We start from the raw sequence: 23,053 nt of genomic DNA, 5'->3' as shown, positions 1-23,053 counted from the left end.
CACATCATTTCCAGAAATGGAGGTCCAAGTCTTTCAGACATGGTAAAAATTTCCTTTTGGAAACCCTAACATGACTTCAGCATGGCACCTTTAATGCTAAGAAAGTAGTATTTTTACCTTGAGATATTGCTGTGGGTAACAGCTCTTGAGACAGAACCAGGGAAAAGACAAAACACGACAAAACACATTGCCCTCTGAGATCAAGGCCAGGTGCCTCCCATGGCTGTTAAATCTCTGCTCTCCCATTCCCACAGACAGGGACTGACATGGTTATTATCATGCCTCTTTCCTCCAAAATGACTGAAGTTAAATTTGCCCTTTTCTCCCGTGGCTTTTACTCTGATTTGGGCCAGGGTTGATGGTCAGCACTAGGGTGACCCAGACAGACCAGAGACACAGACCTGGGCCAGAAAGGGGACAGGCAGCATCCAGCAAGAGGGAGGGGCTCACCCAAACTGAGCAATAGCCATGTTGTTTTCCTCTGCTTTCCAGAGAGGCTCTTGACTGAAAACATCTTGTTTCTTCAGGAAACAGTGTCTGCAAAAGAATTTACAAACGGAATATATGGCAAATCACTTTTAAAAGGTGCTAGCTCCGGAGCAGCCGTGCAGTCAGTGCCAGTACTGGACAACAAGCTCAAAGTGCTGGCTTCCCTTGTCTTAGGCACCCCCGAGTTGACAATAAACATTTCTTTGCCTTCTGTGTGTGAAATAATACACCATTATGCTCAAAATCTTCTTTGTGAACTAAGAGAAAGCACAACACATACATAAATAAAGCCAAGAATTTATTGTTACTGCAACAAAAATCTTAATGGTCTACTTCAAGAATCATTAATTAATCTACATTTCAAGATGTAGATGTTATTATTGCAGAAGAAGGGAGACCAGGAATGCAGTTAGAGCACTTCTGTATGGTAAAAGTCTCAATCATAGCAATAATAAAATTGTCATGCATGTATTTAATATTTTCTACCCCTTTCTTTGGACATATGCTCACCCTTTCACTTTCTTCTGGACCTTCAGGAACTCTGGGCCAGCTGGAGAGGATAACAGCATCAACCATAGCTCCTGGAGTCACTCACCATTAGCAATGTGATGGTCATGGCATTGGATTCTTCTTCCTTCCCTGATATGCACTTGGGATAAGAGGTTTTTTTATTAATGCTTTCCAAAGCAAATTTTTACCTTTCTTTTGCTTTCCTGGTCTATGGCTTCATTTAAGAAATGTATTTACTACATATAGTACTATTTATGTAAGTTAGATATTATTTCCTTGTTCCTTTTCTTAGCTGTCAAATTAGATTAGTCCAGATCGGGATCCATATTTCTAAAATGGACAACTGGTGAGTCTCAAGTGCCAAGCCTGTGTCTCATCCCTTACTGCTCCATCCCCCTAAGCCTCTGTGGTGCTTTCTGTATCTCCACTTCTCAAGTCCTCTGCTGTCATACCACACCTCTGTTTCTTTGCCTTATATTGTGTGGCAGAGTCTTAAACTTCTCATTTAACACAGAGCCACCGCTTGCTACTGCCAGCTATGTAAAACCACAACTGTATCACACAAGGATAAATACAAGTAGAGGGAATTAGCCATAGCCACCTAATTAACTGGAGTTTAAACAAAGCAAAACAGAGCTGCAGGCAAGTCAAGAGATAGTCAGACAGAGCAAACCTGAGGCCTCTCAGCCAAGAGACCTCGGAAAGCCCCTGCAGAGCTCATGGGTTCTTGCTGGAAGGCAGCACTGCATTGCAGGGCTAAAGGTTTATACAGCAGAGGTGCTGTCTCTGGAGATATTTAGGTTTCCATAATAACTATCTAATAGCAACACATTCACAGAGAACTCAAAATATTTCATGATTATTTTCCAACCAGGATGTATGTGCAGGGACTGAGAAAGCTTGGGTTTTCTTTTAGAGCTGCTGGGTTGTAGGAGCAGCAGAGGCCACTTGGTCTGTTCAGCCTGGAGAAGAGGAGACTGAGAGGAGACCCCATTGCAGTCACAAGTTCCTTGGGAGGGGAAGAGGAGGGGCAGGCCCTGATCTCTTCTCTGAGTGAGCAGTGACAGAACCTGAGGCAATGGCCTGGAGTTGTGTCAGGGGAGGTTTAGGATGGATATTAGGAAAAGATTCTTCCCCCAGAGGGTGTTTGGGCACTGGAACAGGCTCCCCTGGGATGTGGTCACAGCACCAGCCTGACAGAGCTCACTTGGACAATGCTCTCAGGCACAGGATGTAATTCTGGGGGACAGTGCTGCGATGATCCTTGTGGGTTCCTCCCAACTCAAGCTATTCTGTGATTCTGTGAAAGCCCATGTGGTGAATTTTAGTGCTACCTATAAGAGGTTAAGTACAGCTCCAGAAATTACTGTGGATTAAGATGATTCCTGCCACTGTGGTGCTCTCATAGTCTGGGATGTTTGTGTGGCTGAAATACCTGGTGTCCTAAGTTGACTCTTTTAGATTTCTCAGTCACACTTCCTGCACATATTTTTGGCCCTTGCTTTTTGATAAATATTTTATTGTGGCTAAATAGAAATATTTTCAAAAGTTCTTTCATGTTGTTTCATCCTTTGCAAGGACAAATTCAAAAGTTTCTAATTCCAGTAGTTTAGAATATGAAAGAAAATCCAATGACTTATTTAGAAATTATTAAGACTGTTTTTTCCCAGATTATCTGACCAGTTAGACTGATCCAACATGTTTTGGACACTACATGTGAACAGGGTTTAGGAACTAGAGCTGGCCTTCCCATGAGATGGCAATTCTGTACCTCAGAGTGTCATGCTGTCCTGTTCCTAAGGTCAGCCCAGCTCCCAGTCAGCAGCCAGTTCTGGGCCTCAACAACAGTATGGTTCCTTTGCAGACTCCTGCAAGAGTTCCCCCAAGATGGACTCTGCCCCCCAGTCCAGCCTGTGGCACTGCCTGGCTCTGGGAATGGCTGAGACCAGCAGCCAGGCAAGGGGGGGAGCAGTGTCTGTGCCCTGGGATGCCCATCACTGACTCCATGGGCAGACAGCCAAAATATCCACTCTGTGTGTCTGGCTGATTCCCTTCACCTCTTCTGTTCCTGTTTCAGCTTGAGGGATAGGATAGGGCATGAAAAAGCACTTTGGAAGGGCATTGGCATGACCTGCTCTGGCACTACAAAAACACTAAATAAAGAGGAAGGGCAGTGCTTTCCAAAATCATCCCCGCCTCTATTCCTCTGCATCTTTGTGAAATGCAGAACCCAAGTTTCAGACAGTCTTTTAAATACCTCAATAATCTTTCAAAAATGTTTAAACAATTCCAACTACAGCTGTACTTAGAGCTGGCTCAAATTTTCCTTTCATACCAAACATATTTAACAGAGGCTGCATTATTTTACAGCACATTGGAATTTCAAATTGATTTGCTCTCATATTATTTCATTGCTTTTGATATATCTTATAGATAAGTAATTCAGACATTGTGCAGTGTTGTTGAAAAGTAACATAAAAAAGGAAAAAAGTATTATAAAGTATTCGAAGGCTGCAGGTTTTTTTAATTGCAACACAATATAAGAAAAGTCCTATTAAAAACTCACATTGTAACAGATTCGTATGTATTTAAACATCAGATCATTAAAAAACCCAATAAAATCTATTATAGTCTCTTTATTCTACCTCAGGAGACTTTAAAAGGTTTCTCACATAGTACAGTTGCACTATAATCACATTTTCAAAAAATGAATGCAAACTGAAAATATAATTTATTACCCTAGAGTAATATATAATGTGGTGATTCATCTCATCTAAAAGCCATGCTTTCTTTGTCACCTTTGTAAGAAGCATTCATTTCCCTGCCATGAGCACAATTTACAAATTCATCTCAAGGCTCAGACAGCATCATTAGCATATATTTAGCAGTAGCAGACAGTGAGCAGCAGGTACAAATGGCTGGCTGATGAACTAATATGCTTTGGGCACTCTTCCAGCTTGTATGATAAGAGAGAAAATACACTACTTCAAAGTCTGTGAGTCACAAAACAATTAGCAGAAGAGAATGACAAAATGACCTAAATACTCAGCACTGAACAGGAGGTATAGATATACTGACATTATGTTTATAATTCTAGTTAACACATGAAATGATAACCTGAGTGAAGAGATGCATCAGTGTGTTATAGACCCATTTAAATATCTGTTTGTTTCTTTGTGTGTTTTGTGTTTTTTGTCTGTTTGGCTTCTTATTTTTGTTTTATAAGGGGGTGCCAGTAATGAAAAAGCAGGCATCTGCTGCCTACCGTCAGTGTGGGCAATAAATATCCAACAAATCACAGCTGGAAGATACTGCTGTCAACAGGATTTTAATATTTTCATTTTATTGAAGGATGCCAGTTTCCTTATACATGTTGATAAATGAATGTGCAAGAACTGAGTGTGTTTGTTATAATTTGTTTTCTTCCAACTTGAAAGTAGATACCTGCTACTGTTACTCAGTGACACCCATATCAGCAAGCCCTGACACAGGCATAGAGTCCACTTCAAAATACACTGATAATTAACCTTCTATTATGTTAAAAATACATGTCTTGAAGAAGGCGAGAAAGACTGTGTTGCAGTTTGTGGTTTACCCTAACTCAGCCTCATTGCCTAGTAATTATGACACTCGAAGCCTTGTCACTAGTTTCAGAAGTGCTTACAGCCTGAGCTAGCACCATGCAGGATCACCACAATTCATACACAAAATATTGGCTATTTTATCACACAGGACCATTCAGTGGGACCTGGATTAGCTGGACAGTTGGGTGGAGAGAACCCTAATGAAGTTCAACAAGGGCAAGTGCATGGTCCTGCACCTGGGGAAGGATAACCCCACATATCATCTGAGGCTGGGGCTGCCCTGCTAAAGAGCAGCTCTGCTGAGAAGGACCTGGGAATCCTGGTGGGTGACAAGTTGAAAATGATCCAGCTGTGTGTCCTGGTGGCCAGGAGGCCCAGTGGGATCCTGGGATGCATCAGGATGTGTGTGGCCAGCAGGTCAAGGGAGGTGATCCTGCCCCTCTACTTGGCTCTGTGAGGCCACATCTGGAATGTCCAGCTCTGGGGTTCTCAGAGAGAGACAAGAAGTTACTAGCAAAGGGTCACAAAGATGATCAAGGGTCTGGAGCATCTCCTTATGAGACTGAGGGAGCTGGGACTACTTGGAAAAGAGAAAACTGAGATGCACATAAATCTATCTAAGACTATAAATGCACATAAACATCTCAATGGCAAGTGCCAAGAGGATGGTGCCAGATTTTTTTGGTGGTGCCCAGTGATAGGACAAGGAGGCCATGAATTAAAACACAAGAAGTTCCACCTCAACATGAAGAAAGTTTCTTTGCACTGGGGGTGACACTGAAACAGGCTGCCCAGAGAAGTCATGGAGTCTCCCTCACTGGAGATGTTCAAAACCCACCTGGACATGTTCTTGTGTCACCTGTCTTGGTGACACTGCCTTGGCAGGGGATTGGACTGGATGATCTCCTGAGGTGCCTTCCAACCCTAATAGATCTGTGATTCTGTGAAAGACAGTTTAAAGGAAAAAAAATAGCCCACATTTCCAGATGAGTACAAGTTCAAATGCACCTGGCACTCTGAATTCCTACAGAGGCTCTCAGCTTAGCTGGGAAGCATTGGGTCTTACCCTTGGCATGTAAGTGTGGAGACAACGCTATGGAACCATGAACTCTCCTACCAGAGAAAAGCCTTCATGATCATCCAGAAGAAATTGAACACAGTTTAAGGTTTCAGTTTCTGGATGCTGCACTCAGGAGGCAGATGCATAATCTAGACCTTGCTCTCCTTCAGGTAACCTCTAGCAATACCATCACAACTCTAAGAAACTCAGCTAGAGCAAGGTCCAGTACATCTGTGCTGGTGAATTTTACATGCACCTTAAGCAATGAGGTATTTGACCTTACAAAGACCAGAGCAACCTTGAGGGAGGTGCAAAGTGCCTTAAGGGAGGTGCAAAGTGCACCTCCATTGCATCAGTTCCAAAAACAAAACATGAAAATGTAAGTAGTTATAGAATTAGGCACTTTCAGGATTGAGTGGTGGCTGATGAAGGTATTTTAAATACATAATTTGAGAATTAGATGCCTCCTTGAATGTAACCCCAAACATTATTGTTTTGCAGCTCATGGCAGCAGCTCATATGTTGGCTTCACTACACTCTGGGACACACCTCTGCTTTGGGCTCCTTAGTATTTTTCATCAGTATTGTTCATCATCAGGAAAAGCCCATTATCTCCCCACTGATAGAGATTAGGTTCTGCTCACTGTCAGACAATGAAATTACAAACATTTGAGCAGGAATTAAAAATGAGCCAAAAAGAGTTCAAATTAACCACTGAAACAGTATTTCAGTGACAGCTATTCACAAGAGAAAAGAAGTATCTGACAGGTAAAATCTTGACAAAAGTTTTAATGAATTTTTAATCCAAGTTCTAAGAATGCAGCCAGCCCAATTGGAGTAATATAATCAATGCAGAAAGGATACATGTATAGTAAGTTTGTACAAAAATAGAGTTGTTTCAGACAGAATATGCCTGATGCACCAATAATAAGAAAAACATGTAGATAACATTATCAATTGCTACAGATCACAGACCCCAGACTCGACAATGCAATTTTATCAACCTATTTTTGCCAGTTGTCCTTTGTTATGCTTGTTCCTCCCTCGGGCAGCGGGGACACTGACTGGTCTGTGGGAATACATTTCAGCAGAGGGCTGTGAGCAGAAGGATGGCATAGCGTGGTGTGAAGGGCAGCAGGCACGTCATGCCTCGCACACGTGGTGGTGTATGGCAGCAACGCTGAGAACCATGTAGGCTCGAAAAGCCTTTTCTCACCCTGCCTTTTCTGGTTTTGGGATTCCTGTACATAGGCAGCTGTAGCTCCTACTGGGAATCTAACCTCTACTAGAGCAGTGTTAGCCTCTAATCCCAGTTTTGAAAAGATGCTAGGAGTGAGAAAGTTGTTCAGACTTTGTATAAATTCTAGAATATACAGGAAATTATTTGGCATCCTTTCTGTGCAAAAATTTTCAGACTAGTCTGCATGTGTCAGCTACATATGGGAATTTAGGTATTAGAGCTGCATAACTCCCTATGCAAACACTGGGCACTCTTGTTCAGTATTAAGCTTAAACTGATTTACTTTATTTCAGTATGTGAGCAAATAAGGCTAAATGGGAATAGCATGAATCCTGAATGAGTGCACGGACATAATGTTTTAACATGGTTTAGCTAATCTACTTTAGGTCTATTTTGAACAAAGCTTCCTGACTATCCAAGCAGATAACTGTTTAAGGCCCATAAGACGGTAGATCCTGTAAACCTAGCTTAAGGTGCCTGGCTTATGGAGAGGATCTCTGCATCGGATGACTTGACTCCCCAAACAACTTGCATACACATTTCCCAGGGGGAGAAGCAAAAGAACATACAGAAGTAGTCAGAGGATGGAATGAGCACTGGGGTAATGAGCACACAGCCCCTTGAGAGCTTATATCCTTCCTGTACAGCTTCAGATGAAAGCTTTTATAGCCTGGGGACTAACATCCCAGACCACTCTTTGGGAGGTGGGCACCTACAGTGTGTCCTGCTAAGGAACAAGGTAATGCTGAGCCCTGAGTGATGCCAGTGTGAATATCTGCCTCCTGCAATGTCCTGGATAGCAGTGAAATAGCTTCACCCATGCGTAAAGGAATCCCAGCTCCTTTGGCTTCAGAGATCCAGGAACATATGTCTCAGGAACAAGCATCTGTGATGCTTGTGAGTTAAGGCTTGTCCTTTCCTTGCTGTCTCCAAGTGCAGAAGAATTCAAGGGAGGTTGTGAGATGACCTTGAAGCCATTTGAGCACTTACTGTCAGAGGTTCCTCCTGGTGAGGCTGCTCCTATATTTTAGACTAAGAAATAATGATTCTAAAGAGAAAATAGCCACAACTGCCTTCTACTTCACCCCACTGGGCATTCATGATTCAGAATGATCCAAAGGGAAACCTGCAGCATCTTTCAGCTTCTCTCTTTGGTTGTCAACAAACAGCTCCACAGTCTGCACTTGGGCTATGAGGAAAGGGACAATTACTTCCCCCTTCCTTCTCATCTTCCTGCCCTAACAAGTTCCAGACAGGCTTTCCTTACCACACCGATACACTGAACAATGTTGCAAGGTGCAGAGTCTGCCCTTTATCCGGTTGCTGCTGTGAGCAGTTAAAATTCTTTCCTCCCCACTCCCAGGCACAGGGATTCATATTGCTCAACTTCTTCCACCAAATATGCTCCTTAACTGCGGTTCAAAGTGTGAGCAATGGGTTCTTGAACTGAGACACACTTCCTTGTCACTGCATGTGCCGTGGGGGTACAGACAGCAGAGCCCAGAAACTTACCTATTTGAGACACTGTGAGACCAAAGTGCTTTTGCTGACAATCACCTGGGGGAAAAGACCAGCAGAATAGGACAAGCTCACCACTGAGCTGCTCACCCACTGCAGGATGATGCATTGGCCACATCCGTATGCATGTGGGTTTAACATGTGTCATCACAACTTCGTTTTTACATGTGACTTTCATGTCACTCAGAGCTTAAAGGCACCTGCCAGACTATTTACCCTAAAGCAGAGATACAGCTGCCTTTCAGCTACAGCTTTTGAATGGATATTGCTTATGGAACAGTCTGAGCTGTCTGAGAGAAGCTGTCCATGCTTATTCACAAGTGACTCCCACAGAGATAGCAGCAAGGAAAATAAAAGAAACTGAATACACTACATGTTTGAAATGAAAGCTTCTCCCAGAGAAGGTAATTGAGCTTGAGAAGGCATGCTTTTCTTACCAACTAGCAATTCTTCATTAGCACATTCAGTCAGGTTTGCATTAGTCTATTGGACAGACTGTTTCTACACAGCAACTACCCAAGGGCACAAAGCAAAACCACACTGGTACCAGACTGACAGCAGGGACCTTACCTCTGATGAGCTTGTTTCACAGATCCTGAACAATGATGCAAGCAAACAAGGTTTTCCCAAAGCTCACTAAAGTTCTGAAAAACTCTTTCTATATTTCTTAAAATTATATGAAATTAAATCTACCCTTGATAGATAAGCACTGGCACAGATTTGACACAGCAATCGAATCAGCAGCATGGTCCTAAATTCCTTTGATTTAAAAATTGGGGTAGTCATCTTGCCTGCAACACTTCTCTAAGCAAAGCAAAATGAAAAATACTGAATGTGGCAGCACCCTGCCAGGATGGCACTGGGGGGCTCTGACAATTATGATTTTGCAAGTGCTGTTTTGCAACATTGTTCACATGTTTGCAACCAGAAATTGCCTGTGAAACTGAACTGCTGTTTGCAGCTCTTTCCCCAGTCACCTTAGGAAGCCTAAGGTGATGGGGTGGAGGCGATGGGTACTACAGCCTCCTGCAGGACAGGGAGCCAGCCAAGTGCCTCTCAAGGTCTGTGAAGGAACTAAATGTCTCCTGCAACACTTACCTCAGGGCTAGTGACTAGAAATCAAAGGGAGGATACTCTTAAAACATTATTTCACCATCTTCACTTTTAATTAAAGAACTGACTCTAGGTTTTTTTTCAAAGAGATCTTTAAAAACCGGGTGTACCAAGAGAAATAGTCACCTTAACTCATTGCAAATAAAACTGTACTGTCTCACCGAGCTCTAAAATTTTTAATGTATTTATGTGGTGTTCCTCCTGTGCAGCATTATTTTCTCCATAAAAAATAGTTAATGCCAGTTAAAACACTCAAGAGAGAAAAGAATAAATTCAAGATTCCTGATTTTATCTTCTCACAGGTTTTCATGCTTCTTGGAAATGTCTTTTAAAACCAGTACCACCATTCTTCATTTCAAATGACAATGTTACATTCCCCAAAACAGGGAATGGTTTTGATTGAAATTGCAGGATAGAGCTTTTTGACAGGCAACTTCAAAATTCTGTATGTTAGATTCAGTTGTAAATGAGCACAGGAGGGGAATAGTCTAGGCTGAACACTTCTGGGTTGATGGAGGGATGTAATTTCAACCCACTGAGCCTGATATCCTTCCCAGTGGAGTCAAGCAAAAAAAATCCCATTGATTTCAAAGTGGGACCAAATTAAGTGGCAAGTCTATCAGTCAGTCAGTACAGGAGATGCCTTTTAACTTAGAAAATTAAGTTTTACTGTATCTATTATTAATTTGTATTTAAATTAACTCAGGGCATGCCTGAGCTTTGCTGCCAACTGCATGAGACTGAAGTATATCGAAATTACCTTACTTACATCTATTACATAATTTACTTTTCTATGTGCAACACATACTATACTGCACTGTGCTACATTGAGAAATTATTGAATTAAAAAGCATAATCTCAAGCCTTAGGAAATGCCAGAAGTAAGTTAGCCCCTGTGGCCAATTCTGCTTTCCTGTGAATATACATCCAAAATGTGCTCCAGTGACATTATGATTTATCTCAGAAAGCCTTTATCATTCCATTCATGGAGTGAACAGTACCTGAGTGAGAATACTCGCTACTCAACATGTGGCCCCATCCCTTATTTCCTAAATAATACTCACACTTCATTCTGAAGGCTAAATATTAATTTTATCAGGTGGGATTTTTTTAAAAATAAATCAGTATCTGAAAACTAATTTCAAGGAGATTATACTTACATTTGCAACATTCCAACAATATGATCTGGGCATACTATTCCTCTTTTGCTGCTAATGGATTACAAATGTTCTCCAACTTGTGCTGGTCTACCTAAAGAAATGAACACCTGATTATTTTTTTCCAGACAACTTTGCATTTGAAGTATTTCCTTTATCCAAAGCAGAATGTGCATAACCTTCAGTGAAAACTGTGAATTCCTAGCACCTTATTCAGTATAACTCCTGGGTTCAAACTTAAGCCTACACAAAATGTAGAGCATATAAATGATTTATCTCACATGGCTTATATTGCATAGAGCCTGGGTAGACACAGGACAGAGTCGTGTTCTCTGAACACCATTCAGGCTGACAGCCACCCGTACCTGATCCTCACTCTGCCGCTCCTTCTCACTGTGCAGAGTACAACTGATGCTGCAAAAGAAGTAAGGATTAGCCAGACAACAACCTCTCTGAAAGACCTTAAGCTGATTAAGACAATGCTTTATATCATGTGCACTTAACCAGGCAGGGAAACAGTGCAACAAGTTCTTTGACATGTCTCATGAGGTGTCTTGATACACTAGTTACGATAAGATTTTTTTTTTTTTTTTTTTACTGAATGTTTAACCTTAGAATTCTTTAATACAGGAGTTTTTATGTGCACAATTTCCCAAATTGATCTCCTCTTCCCAAGAAAAAAGGCTGCCTGACTGGGCCTGAACTATGGCATTTCCTTCAGCCCTGAAACCTACAGTTCTTCAACAGTTTTCAACTGCCCATCGAGCATAGAAAGTAATATTTTTCATCGAGCAAAGAAAGTAACTTCTAATGATGGAAACAAAACATTGCTGTCCTCACCATGAGCAGAACTAAAGTTGCTCATTTTCTGCCTGCTCATGATGGCTATTTAGAAACAGCAAAAGACCACGGATGCTTTAGAAGCCCAAGGTATTAATTAGGCACTGGAGGAACAGGCTTTTGTAGTCACAAGGCTTTCTTTCTTCACTATTTTCTTATCTTCCTGTTTCTCTTCAGCTATCTCTGACATCCACCTTCTTGCAGCTGCCAGGCACAACATCAAACTTGTCCCAGGCTGCTGCTCCTCTTCTCCCGTGGCCAGGCCTACAAAGCTGGCAGCACCTATCGACAGCTTCTTTGCTCAGCTTGTGCCCTGAGAGGTTCAGCCCCCTCTGAATGAAGGGGAAAAGGATTACAGACAAAGTCTCACTTAGCTCCTGCTGAATAAGGTTAGAATCAAGATTGCCTGGAGCAAAGGGGAGTTACAGAAAATATATGTGTCAAACTTGAGCAGAGCAGGGCCCTGAGAAACTTATAACTTGGAAATAGATGGACAAATTTTCCCATGCTGTGCAGAAAGCACATCTAAGGTTATAAAAGATAACGACTCTGCCAAATATCAAGTCCTTTCTCCAAAGTATGAAAGAACTAAAAATTTCCAGCCAAATTGTTTACAGAATTTAAAACAAAACACCCTTTTAAATTTTTTTTATTAACTCCTTTTGAGAAATAGCTGAGCAATTCTCACTTAAGCTTCCCAGAAGAATTCAGGTTGCAGCAGAGAACCAGCATGGAAGATGGCAGCTGGAATGGTGAAGGTCTGGCAAAATAATCAAGTACTGCCAACCAGACGTTGTAATTCACCAAAAAGATACCTGTGTCTCACCAAGCAATGTAGGTATTTTCAGTGCAGGCAGCTGATTAAAATTTTCTAAAGCCAAGCCAATTTTATTTGCAACAGGAATGTAGAGAACATGCACAAATCATACGGGTAACTCTCTTCTGCAATATCACAAAAGAAAAGGGATAGGAATCAAATATCTAATAATTTTTAGTATGCTAAAAACAACACAAAAACTGTGATGGATGGAAAACAAACTACACGAATCACATGAAACAGAAATATTTATGATGTAGAGCAAATATGCTTTCTTTCACATTCATTTATTTAAGTTGTTAGATTTCCTTTGGTGCTTCCATAATCCCACACAATATACATTCACATTACTGTAGAGTACACTTGGGTCCCAGACCACACCACTCAGTAGTCAGTCAGTCATAAGTGGTCAATGTCATACTTGGTCCAAATACAATTAATACTGTAGTTCTTATATAGTGCAGCAAGCATTAATGGAGTTCAGGCACCCTACACCATAAACATACACCATATGTTGAGCTGGAAGACACTCATCAGGATCATTAAGTCCAACTCCTGATCCCAAGGAAACCGACTCCAGACAGGAATCCCCGAAACACACCATATGCTGGAGCATTGTCCAAACATTTCTTGAACTCTGTCTGGCTTGGTGCTTGGACCACTTCCCTCAGGAGCCTGCTCCAGTGCCCAAACACTATGTGGATGAAAAAAAACAAACCATCTGGGTGAAGAACCCTTTCCTAATATCCAGCTTCAACCTCACCTGACACAACTTCAGGTCATTTCCTTGAGTCCTGTCACTGGTCACCACAGAGATGAGATTAGTGCCTGCCCCTTCTCTTCCCCTCATGAGGATGTTGAAGAGCACAGCAAAGTCTCCCCTCAGTCTCCTCTTCTCCAGGCAGCACAGACCAAGTGACCTCAGCTGTTCCTCATCAGGCTTCCCCTCCAGAACCTTCAACATCCTCATGGCCTTCCTCTGGATGTTCTCCAGTAGTTTAATGTCTGATACTGTGGCACCCAGAGGTGCCCCCAGCACTCGAGATGAGGCCGCCCCAGTGCAGAGCAGAGCAGGACAATCCCCTCCCTTGCCCGGCTGCCCATGCTGTCCCTGATGCCCCCAGGACACGCTTGGCCCTCCTGGCTGCCAGGGCACTGCCGGCTCACGTTCAGCTTGCCATGGACCAGGACCTCAGGGCCCTTTCCAGGCACTGCTGTCCAACCTGCTGGCACCAGTCCTTGTTGAACTTCATGTAGGTGGTGATTGCCTGGCCCTCTGATTTGTCCATCTCTCTGCAGAGCTTCTCTGCCTTTAAGGGTGTCCACAGTAATTTCCAATTTAGCCTCATCATCAAACTTAGTACCCCTTTGAGTTCTGTGTCTGAGTGATTTATGAAGACAGTGTAGAGCACAGGGCCTGAGATCGAGCTCTGTGGAACCCCACAGTCACCAGCCTGATGCAACATCCTTTACCATAAGTCCTTGTGCTCCACCCATCAGCCAGTTCAACTTCAACTCTATAATGACTGAGAAAACAAGAAAGTGCTAATATAGATGTAGACTTGAACTTCTGTACTCTGCAACAATTTAAACCATGATTCCAGCCAAGATTTTCTGGTACATCAAATTTAACCAATTACTACACTCACTCTTCCTGTGCCCAAATAAATTCACAAATGAGAAAGCAAGGTGAAGGCCATGACAGTTTATTAGGGAAAACTGTACCTGTCCGATAATGTTGTATGAATACATATCACAGCTTAATTTCCTCCTGGACATGAACATGTCATTAATAATAACCTCCTAAAATACTTCCACTGAACCAAAATCAATTTCTGATCAGGTCTTAATACCTCCATGTAAAATCAGCTTGATTATAGTCAGATCTAATTACTGTAAAGACATTTACTAAAACAGTATCTGGCTTAAGCAAACATCAGCTGTGGAACTCAGCTCAAACCTAGTTCATCACTCTGTCACATAATTAAATGACATATGGGAAAGCAGGAGTACTGCTGGGAAGAGCTCTTACGGGAAGTGGTGAGTTTTGAATGTAGAATGAGACACTATGAGGAAGGTAAAAAGCAAGTCAGCCCTACGACTGTGGTCCTTATTTTACGGTCAATCTTGTTTGCAGAACAAGATAATAATGTTTCAACAGGCTGGAAACAGAGTCTTTCCTCACTGATTGTCCTTTTACAAATACTTGCTTTCCCCTTTTCATAATTCTGCATTTTACTGCGTTATGTGTGTACTAGAAGCATGGCCAAACACAGCTTGTGCAAAACAGCCATCTCCAAACATTTGGGGATGAATCTTAGAACTAAAACTACATTCTTAAGTGTTATTCCTCTAAAACAGAGGTGTGGGGTTAAACTACAAAACCTCACATGATTGTGTGAAAGAACCGCACATTTCTGCTGCATAGGTGAGGAATGATTTGTATTTAACTGCAACTGTTGCTCAACTTCCTTTTCCAGGCTTTCATTTGTTTAAGCTATTTTTGACTAATTCAATTAAACAAAAAAATAAACATTTTGCTTCCTCACAAAGTTTTGTTATTTTTGTTCAGGAGAAAAAAGATAGGATAAATAAAAACCCTCTTTCATACTGACCTATAAGAAGGAAATCAATAGGTAAGAAATACAGACTTAATTCAAGGGAAATAAGCCATAAACCTCTTTAAAAGATAGTGTTTACATATCTATAAATGCACCCTGCTTGTCAAAAATATTTATACAAAAATTAAGACAATTGTTAATTCTTGAGTGTTACAAACATAAAAATGCCACCTGTTTTCCAAGTCAGTTCAGCCAAGCCTTCAGATAATTTATTTACTGATAATCCCCAAAAACTTTTAACTTAGTAAACTAATGAATCACAGTGGAGTTTAAACTCAGACAACTGGCAGTGCAGATGCAAGTCTGAAGTTAAACTGAATCAGCAACTGAACAAAGAGCAAATAATTTGAAACTTAAAAAAAAAGTTGCAGCCACATAGCTTGCATTAATATCCCCTTGATAGATGCAATTTTTATTAGGCTAGCTCTTCAAATTTCTACTTACAGTAATGCTATATACGAAAAAAAACCAAAAAAACCAAAACAAAAAAAAGGCAAAAAAACCCAACAAAACAAACAAAAAAACCAACAAAAACAAAACCCCACCCCTTACTGTATTATTTCTTTCAGAAAGGGAATTAACTGGTGTATTTTTGTACATGTGCTTAACATCCTAGTACATTTAACAAGTAGTCTCAATTTCCAGGAAAAGTGTGAATAAATTTAACTTTTCCCTTTTGAGCCAACACTTGTCTTAAGAAAGTACTTGCTATGCAAACTGGATGACAGCTGATTTTTTTCCAGTCAATGTGAGGTTTCATCATCAGTTCCCATCATAGGCACCAACCCTTCATTCATTTAATCATAAAAATGTGACTTACTAGAAAAGGAAAAATAGAGTCTAAAGGCACAGAATCACATAGCTGCTCTAGTAGGAGTCTGTAAACAGAGAACTGTTTGAATTTAGGAAATCCAGATCTAGGAAAGTAAAAAGGCATCTGAAGCAGGCATTTATCTAGCCAACTTCCTTAAATACCCAGAGGGCTTTGAGGTCTATGAAGTATGCACTAAGATACTGTATTTCAAAAAGCAATAAGGCAAATAGTATACTCATTATTTTAAAAAGTTACAATGGTGTAGGCATACACAGTATAACTTAGTTACAATGCGTGGTACTGTTTCTACTACATAGCCCTATAACTGTTTCCTTTCTACATAATGGGAGATTAAACCCGGGTTCCAGGTGAACACAAACCCATCTTTGTACCGCCATTACTACTGGCAACAGCTCTTCAGCAGCATTTGCTCTGCTGCCTGGGTCACGTTCATGCTGAGCAAAGTCCACAGATCAGAGACTAAACACTGTCATACTTGTGAAGAGCTTCTTCTAGCTTTTGTGTCACTTTTTGAAAAAAGAGTATTTGCTGTTGCAAGAAATGCTGCATCTGTGACTTAAAGTCCCTCACACGAATTTTGTGGAAATGATTAATTTCTGCGAGGGTTGCAAAGGAAATAATGTTACAACGTTCTTGAATGCCCTCAGCTTTTTGGAGCTCCATCTTCCCCTCTTCCACGTGCCGCTTACTCTCCTTTACTTTGGTAAGGGCTCCTGTGTAAAGAACAAAATGAAACAGTTGAACTGTGAGGACCATGTCGACTTGACTACTGAACTTTAACAAGTGATTTAATAACAACAAGAATTTGTATAAGACTTATTCTCAGTGTATTTATAGGTGTGCATACCCATACGTGTGAATGAAAACAATAAAACAAAAGCTTATTAATGTAAGAAAAATCACAGACCAGTGGATCCTGTGTAAAAAATAAAACTCAACAATTTTTTAAGGCTCAAGCATACTAAAGTTACTAGAACATCCTATTTTACAACCTTAAAGATGAGATGGTGTCCTTCAGGGAATATGTTACCATTATACCAGTAGAAGAGTAAGCGAAAGCATGAGAAAACTAGTCAGATCAATTTAAGCCTACAAAAATACCAGAAAAATAACCTTGTTAAGAAATGGACTATGTGAAATATCCTTTTTCTCAATTTTTGTGAAATGTCAAAAGCATATCTTAATACACAAAATCTTGCCAATACATGTTTCAAAATCTTGTCAATACATGTTTTTGCTTTTATACCAGAGATACTCCAAACCTAATTACTGATTACCAGAGAATCTAAAAGTTTATCTTGAAGTCACAGATGCCGAAGCAAAACTTATGCATACACAGTGTTGTAAAACATAGTAGAAAAGCAGAGTTACAGAACTGACAATCCTCCCTCTCCAAACAGTTAATTAAGGCACACATGTCCTTACAAAAGCAAAGCATCATCCAAAACAGACCTACCCAAAGCAGAGCCATCTTAAGACATTCATATTGGACTTAATTTCCCACAGAGCAATTTCTTTGCCTTACTTATTTTATTCATATAACTAAACAAAATCAGACTAGTACAGCTTTTATCATCTCACTAGATTGTTGTTCCTGTAAATATTTGTAATGTCGTAACTCTCCTTTCAGATTACACTTCTTACATGTGACTGCAGTGTGCTGCCTGAAGCCCAAGGGCAGTGTCTGTCTCTGGGGGCTGTGAGGCAGAGGAAGTGTTCCTTACCTTCCTGGCTCCCATGGCATGACAGTGGGATGGTTAAGAGTTTGGCACTAGCTGCTTCTGCTAATTAACCTGAAAACATCTTCAGCCCGGCTCCAAAAACATCACTGAAAAACCTTTTCCACATGCAGTGGTGCCAGCAGTGACACTGTGCCAGAAGATCTGTATGTTGTCCTCTAAGGAATCTGTGAGGTAGGGTATGATCTGAAAACACTTAATCCCTTCTCCTACAAGAACATTTCTTTCAACAAATTTAGGCTTAGCAAAAATTTTTCTGTGCTCTGTGGGCACGACAGGAATCTATGCACAGCTGTGAAAAACTGAAATTTGGGACTTACTGGAAGCCAGATGTAGCTCGTTAAATAAACATGACAACTCTTCAGTTATGATGTGGGAAACAGCTTTAGATGTTATTTCTAAAATGACCAAACCGGAAAAGAAATACTGAAATTCACAGCATCAGAAAGCATAAGTAAGCTCTGGAGCATGTATAATTTTCAGATTATTTTACATAAATAAAAAACATACATTACCAAACACAACTGCCTTCCAGACTAGATATATTATGATATTATGTTTTTTTTTTTTTTTTTTTGCTATTAAAAAGAAAAGAGAAAGATTTATAATTAGTGAAGGAATCCAGTGGGGAAAGTACGGTACAATGGTACAATCATTAACACTGCTCTATTAATGCATATGGATCATACTGGTCCTGTAGTGGAATTTCTTTTAAAACCTGGACAGATATCACCAGATGTCAGCAATATATGACAAAGCTCACACACATGCTTAAGTATAAAGCTATACTTTATTGCTTGGGGCTTTTTTAAAAATGCTTTTAAATGTAGCTTTTAATCATTATTAATATTATTAATCTTCAAATAACTCCATAGAGAGATATTATCTTATTTTAGGACAGTCAAAGAATTCTCCCTAAACACAGAGAAAAAAACCCCAAACCATGCGCTTTACTCTAAGAAGAAATTAAGTGTTTTAAAATGTAATTTTTAAGCTGTTCAGCATCTATTGAAATTTGCAAGACTTAGTTTAGCAAATCCATGTAAAAGTTATTAGTTTTCATGGCTTTCAAAGCAGCGTAAATAACAAAAAATTCCCCAATCTTCTCCAAACACCTTTCCATAATCTACACTTCTCATGTTTTATCTGTGTGAGCAAAATCCTGAGCTGGAACAGAGATTTCTTGATGTGGAAGGTTCAATGACTCATCCTACAGTGAACAGAAGACAGGGAATTGGGGGTGGGAGAGCAGCCCCTTGCGTACATCCCTTGTGAAGAGATGGGTCTGGTGCATAGAAACCTCAGTAGGTGATGGCAACCTTTAATGACTCCCAGCTCACAACTCTGGACCTGCTGCACCCCAGGCTCTGCACCATGGACTCCCCCAGCTGCACCCTCACTAACCGATCCATCACACTCAGTGCCTACTCTGGCACAGCTCCTGCTGCCACCCTTGGGTGGGACACTGGGGTGGGCAAGGCCCACTGGTCTAGAAATACACCTGCAGAAATTTCTCCTGGTTTCTGATTTTAATTATGTGAATACCTAATATTGGTTTGTACAATTAAAAAAGGGAAGATGTAGTTAAAAGAAGGCTGAATCACAGCAGTCTCAGAAAAGGCTAAAACATATTTTAGGAAAAAGAAACAGAAGGAACCTCTCAATGCATATTAGCCCAAGGAAGCCTCCTGCAGAGTACGTGCCTGGGATAAATATACACCAGTGCACTGTTTCCAGAGGGATGGAATACATAAAAATAAATTCTTGGGCTTTTTTTAGATCCAGATGTACAGATTCTGTTCAATCTTGCTCATGCATTTAAAGACCTTCTGTCAGGAATCACTTCCCAGTGATCAGGACTAGCTTTCAACAAGTGAAAAGAGCCTCGATTAAAAATTATGCCAAAAAATGTATTTCTGTTCTTAAAGGTGGGGAAAAGCTTATATGAATGCTGTTTGTCACTGCCCAAATCCTTACAGTAAACAGACTCCTGTGCTCACTGCAGCTAAAGGTTTAAAAGAGATTCAAATTTCAGTTCTTGTTTTGAAATATGAAATTAGACAACACAAGACTATATAAACACATTCAACAAGGGACATTCATGTTAGCAAAATTTGTGCTAGTGTACTGTGTTAGAAGCCAAGAAAACAAGGGCAATGCAGAGTTCTCAACAGAAATAAATAATTTTAAGCCATAAAACAGTGTACTAACAGCAACTTAAAAGGGTACTGAGGACTTATGAGGAAAAAAAGAAGTGTATTGAGACAGTAAGCTACTCATGCAAACACGAGATTGCTACGAGTTAGGAAGAGTTATACACACTCAGGAAAACAAAATATCCTGAACCGAAAAACACTTAGGTTTGGGTCAAACAATCTATTTTCACATCATCTGCAGTTTTATTCCAGTAACAAATGTTTTGAGATTGTGTGAAGTGTCAAATAAGGGTGGGTTTGGATCCATACACTCAATTTCCCTCCACACAGGAAGTACACGTGCACTTCTAGAACCCGTGCTGACGTATATGCGCTTCCAAGTCCAAACTGCAGCGTCCAGTGTGGCCAGAAGGCAGAAGTTTTGGGGTTCCTGTCTTGCAGACTGCAATCCAGACTGCTTTTCACTTAATTCCTTAGTCTCCCTAGGAAGGCAGGCTTTCCCTGTAACTACTAGCACATGCAATCAGAAGCCAAAGAGCAGTGATACCTGCTAAGGATGTACCATCTTTCCCTTTCCACCTCTTCTCAAAACACCCAAACATCAACTTTCAAGTGCTGCATGCAACAGATAGGAGTGAAACATCGGCTGTGTCTGAAGCTACTAATCCACACAAAGAATTCTTCAGGGCAGGAGCCCTTTTTTTGCTCTCTATTTGCACAGTGTTTACTACAATGACATCTGTTTCATGGCAGGGCTTGCTCCATTCTTAAAAACACAAACAGTACATTGCTGTAGCAGCAGCAATTTAAGTGCGTACAGTAATGCTGCACATGGATGAAACACAAAGAAGCATCAGTTCAACACTGCTGAATACAACACCTGAAGAAGTGGTAAGCACCAGATGAATTCACTGCAATCTGAAATTCACTGCCAGTCTCAAGAATCCATTAAGTCACCAATATATCAAAGTCTTCAGTATCTCACTTCAAAATATTCAGCTTGAAAACTCACCCACTTGTAAGAGCCAAAACTTACCCACTTGTAAGGGTTAACTTTTTATACCCTATAATTGTAATGCCTTTATCATTGCAGCTATTAAAGTATCTCTTTCACTTCAGTGATAAATTATACTAGAACAGAGCAAACACTTTTTTAAATGATCTCTCAGCAGTTGTACCTCAGAAATCTTGTGCAAATAAAATTATCTATCCGATAAATATTTCATCTACTATCAGCAAGCTACAAAATAACATTTAGTATACTACTTACTAGAAGGTAAACTAACATACATTTCCACACCACTCATCTGTCCAGCATATTAAACACTCTAATAGGATGCATGATGTGTCCTTCAAAGCACCTTAATGAAGAGAGAGCTTTGAACTTGTCAAACAACTCCCTTTACTCTACTTTTCTTACAAGAAATCTAAGAAACCATCTCTAATGGAAAAGGAAAAAAAAACAAGTTAATGACGCTGCTTTAATAAAAAGATGTAGAAGGAGATAATGTAACTAGAAATACTTTCTTTTTCCTTACTTAATGATGAGATTAGTTAACTGGAGATCTTTGCTTAAAGATTTGAAAAAGCAAACCCTAGGTAGCTCACGTGCATGGAAACAACATTATTTCTAATCCAGCAGTGTGCTGCCAGAGCAAGTTGGTCTACATGTTTGTCCCTCTTACTCCAGATCTAGCAAAGATGTTGTTACAAGATGTCTCGAATGACTAATCCAATAAAAGAATGCAAGTGGCCTGGGGAGACAGATGATGCCTTAGCTCTATCATTGGCTTAGCTATGTGATCCAGGTCAGCCCTGGGTTACACAATCATTAGGCTCCAATACAAGGGAAATTGCAGAAGTATTTAATGAGTATCCTGTTTTCAGCCAGGGGAGAGTTAATTTCTTCTCAGTACTGTTACAGCACTGTCTTTTAGATTCAGAACGAGAATGGTGTTGATAACACACTGATATTTGGGTTTTTGCTATGACATGTTTATTCCAAGCCAAGGAATAAACATGTAATAGCCTTCTAGTCTTCTGCCTTCTAGTCTTCTGTTCTGCCAGTGAGGAAGTGCACAAAAGAAAACTGGACATAGTTAGGCAGGTGATTGGAACTGACCAAAGGAACATTGCACTCCACAGAAGCCATGCTCAGGATATAAACTGGGGGGAATTACCCAGAAGCACAGCAGATTTGGGTTCAGGAAGGGGGGGTCTGGCATCAGTCAGTGGGTGGTGAGCAGTTGCACTGTGCTTCACCTGCTTGTTTCCTTTTTATTATCATTATTATTTACCATTATTATTGCATTTTACTTTAGTATCAATTATTAAACTGTTCTTATCTCAACATGCAAATTTTACTTCAAGACTCCTCCCCATTCCACTAAGGTTGGGGTGGGGGAAGAGAGCAAGCAATGCTCGGTGCCTAACTTCCAGCTGTGTTCAAACCATGACAATGAGATAACACAGCGTGAAATCCAACTCTGAAAAAATCCCCAAACTTCTCCTTCTCAAATGAAAGTGAAATAGTTTGTAACACAACAAAGATTTTGCTACACTGACAGATTATTTTCTTAAGAATGCTCTGAGCACTGATTAACAAAAGAAGCCTACACTCAGATTCTGCAAATTCTTTACATTTTCTGGCCAAGATTTATAATGGAAAGCAGCATAATAGGAATTTGCCTGAAATTAAAACCAGAAGACTTTTTCAGTAGAGACTGAACGAAAAGAAATGTCACAGGGGAAAAGTACCATTACACTTATTAATATTGGAATTAGTTGCTTTTAAAAAATCTAGTTTTGCAATTTTACACCAAAAAAGCAAGTAATTTTCAAAATCAAAGGCAAACTTCTGCCAGTTGCTTTTGGTAAATGCCACTACCACAGTTTGGAAACCCAGTCTTTGAATTTAAAAGATGACATTCTTCTCCTTTAGGGCACAAAACCACTGTAAGAACATTCTCTTTTCCATAGTAAAATGTCAGAAACATAAAACTTAATTATATCAAACTGCAATTACTTTAGTATTAGAGAGGTTTTTGTAGATACATGGAAATGGCTACATTGTTTTTAGAACCTGCAGCCTAACAACAGTTGAAGTGAGTTTTTTGTTGTTTTGTTGGCCATTGCTCAAAAAAAGGCCAGAATAACATAGTACTATCCTGTAAATCTAGGTTTATAAATTACAGAACTCTGCTGACATATAGATCAACACTGACTACAGAGTTATTAAAATCAGACATAATTATTTGCTCTTTCAGTTACCCTGCTGCAAAGCTTATTGAAAGCTGACACTAAAAAACCCATTCTTCAGTTCAAAATGAAGTAATTTTTTAATGTACACAACTCAACAGCTCACACAAGGTCTT

General features: G+C 40.2%; 1 protein-coding gene across 6 annotated transcripts in view; it reads right to left on the bottom strand.

Annotated features, from left to right (window-relative positions):
• SNX18 (sorting nexin 18) overlaps nucleotides 1-23,053 on the bottom strand; it is a 94,385-nt gene that overhangs the window by 59,212 nt on the left and 12,120 nt on the right. The window contains exon 2 of one of the 6 annotated variants that reach the window (XM_039709693.1): nucleotides 509-537. The exons of 3 other annotated variants lie outside the window; for them this stretch is intronic. In XM_039709693.1, the coding sequence (XP_039565627.1) occupies nucleotides 524-537 (14 nt within the window). In that variant the 3' untranslated portion in view covers nucleotides 509-523. Of the gene's footprint in view, nucleotides 1-508; nucleotides 538-10,718; nucleotides 10,766-13,144; nucleotides 16,498-23,053 lie in introns of those variants that run through there. 2 more of the 6 variants (XM_039709692.1, XM_039709687.1) reach the window with 2 other exon arrangements.

This window comes from Passer montanus, unplaced genomic scaffold (genome assembly GCF_014805655.1).
Source record: "Passer montanus isolate IOZ18808 unplaced genomic scaffold, ASM1480565v1 scaffold22, whole genome shotgun sequence".
Classification (NCBI taxonomy): domain Eukaryota; kingdom Metazoa; phylum Chordata; class Aves; order Passeriformes; family Passeridae; genus Passer; species Passer montanus.
This window is presented reverse-complemented; position numbering and strand designations above follow the sequence as displayed.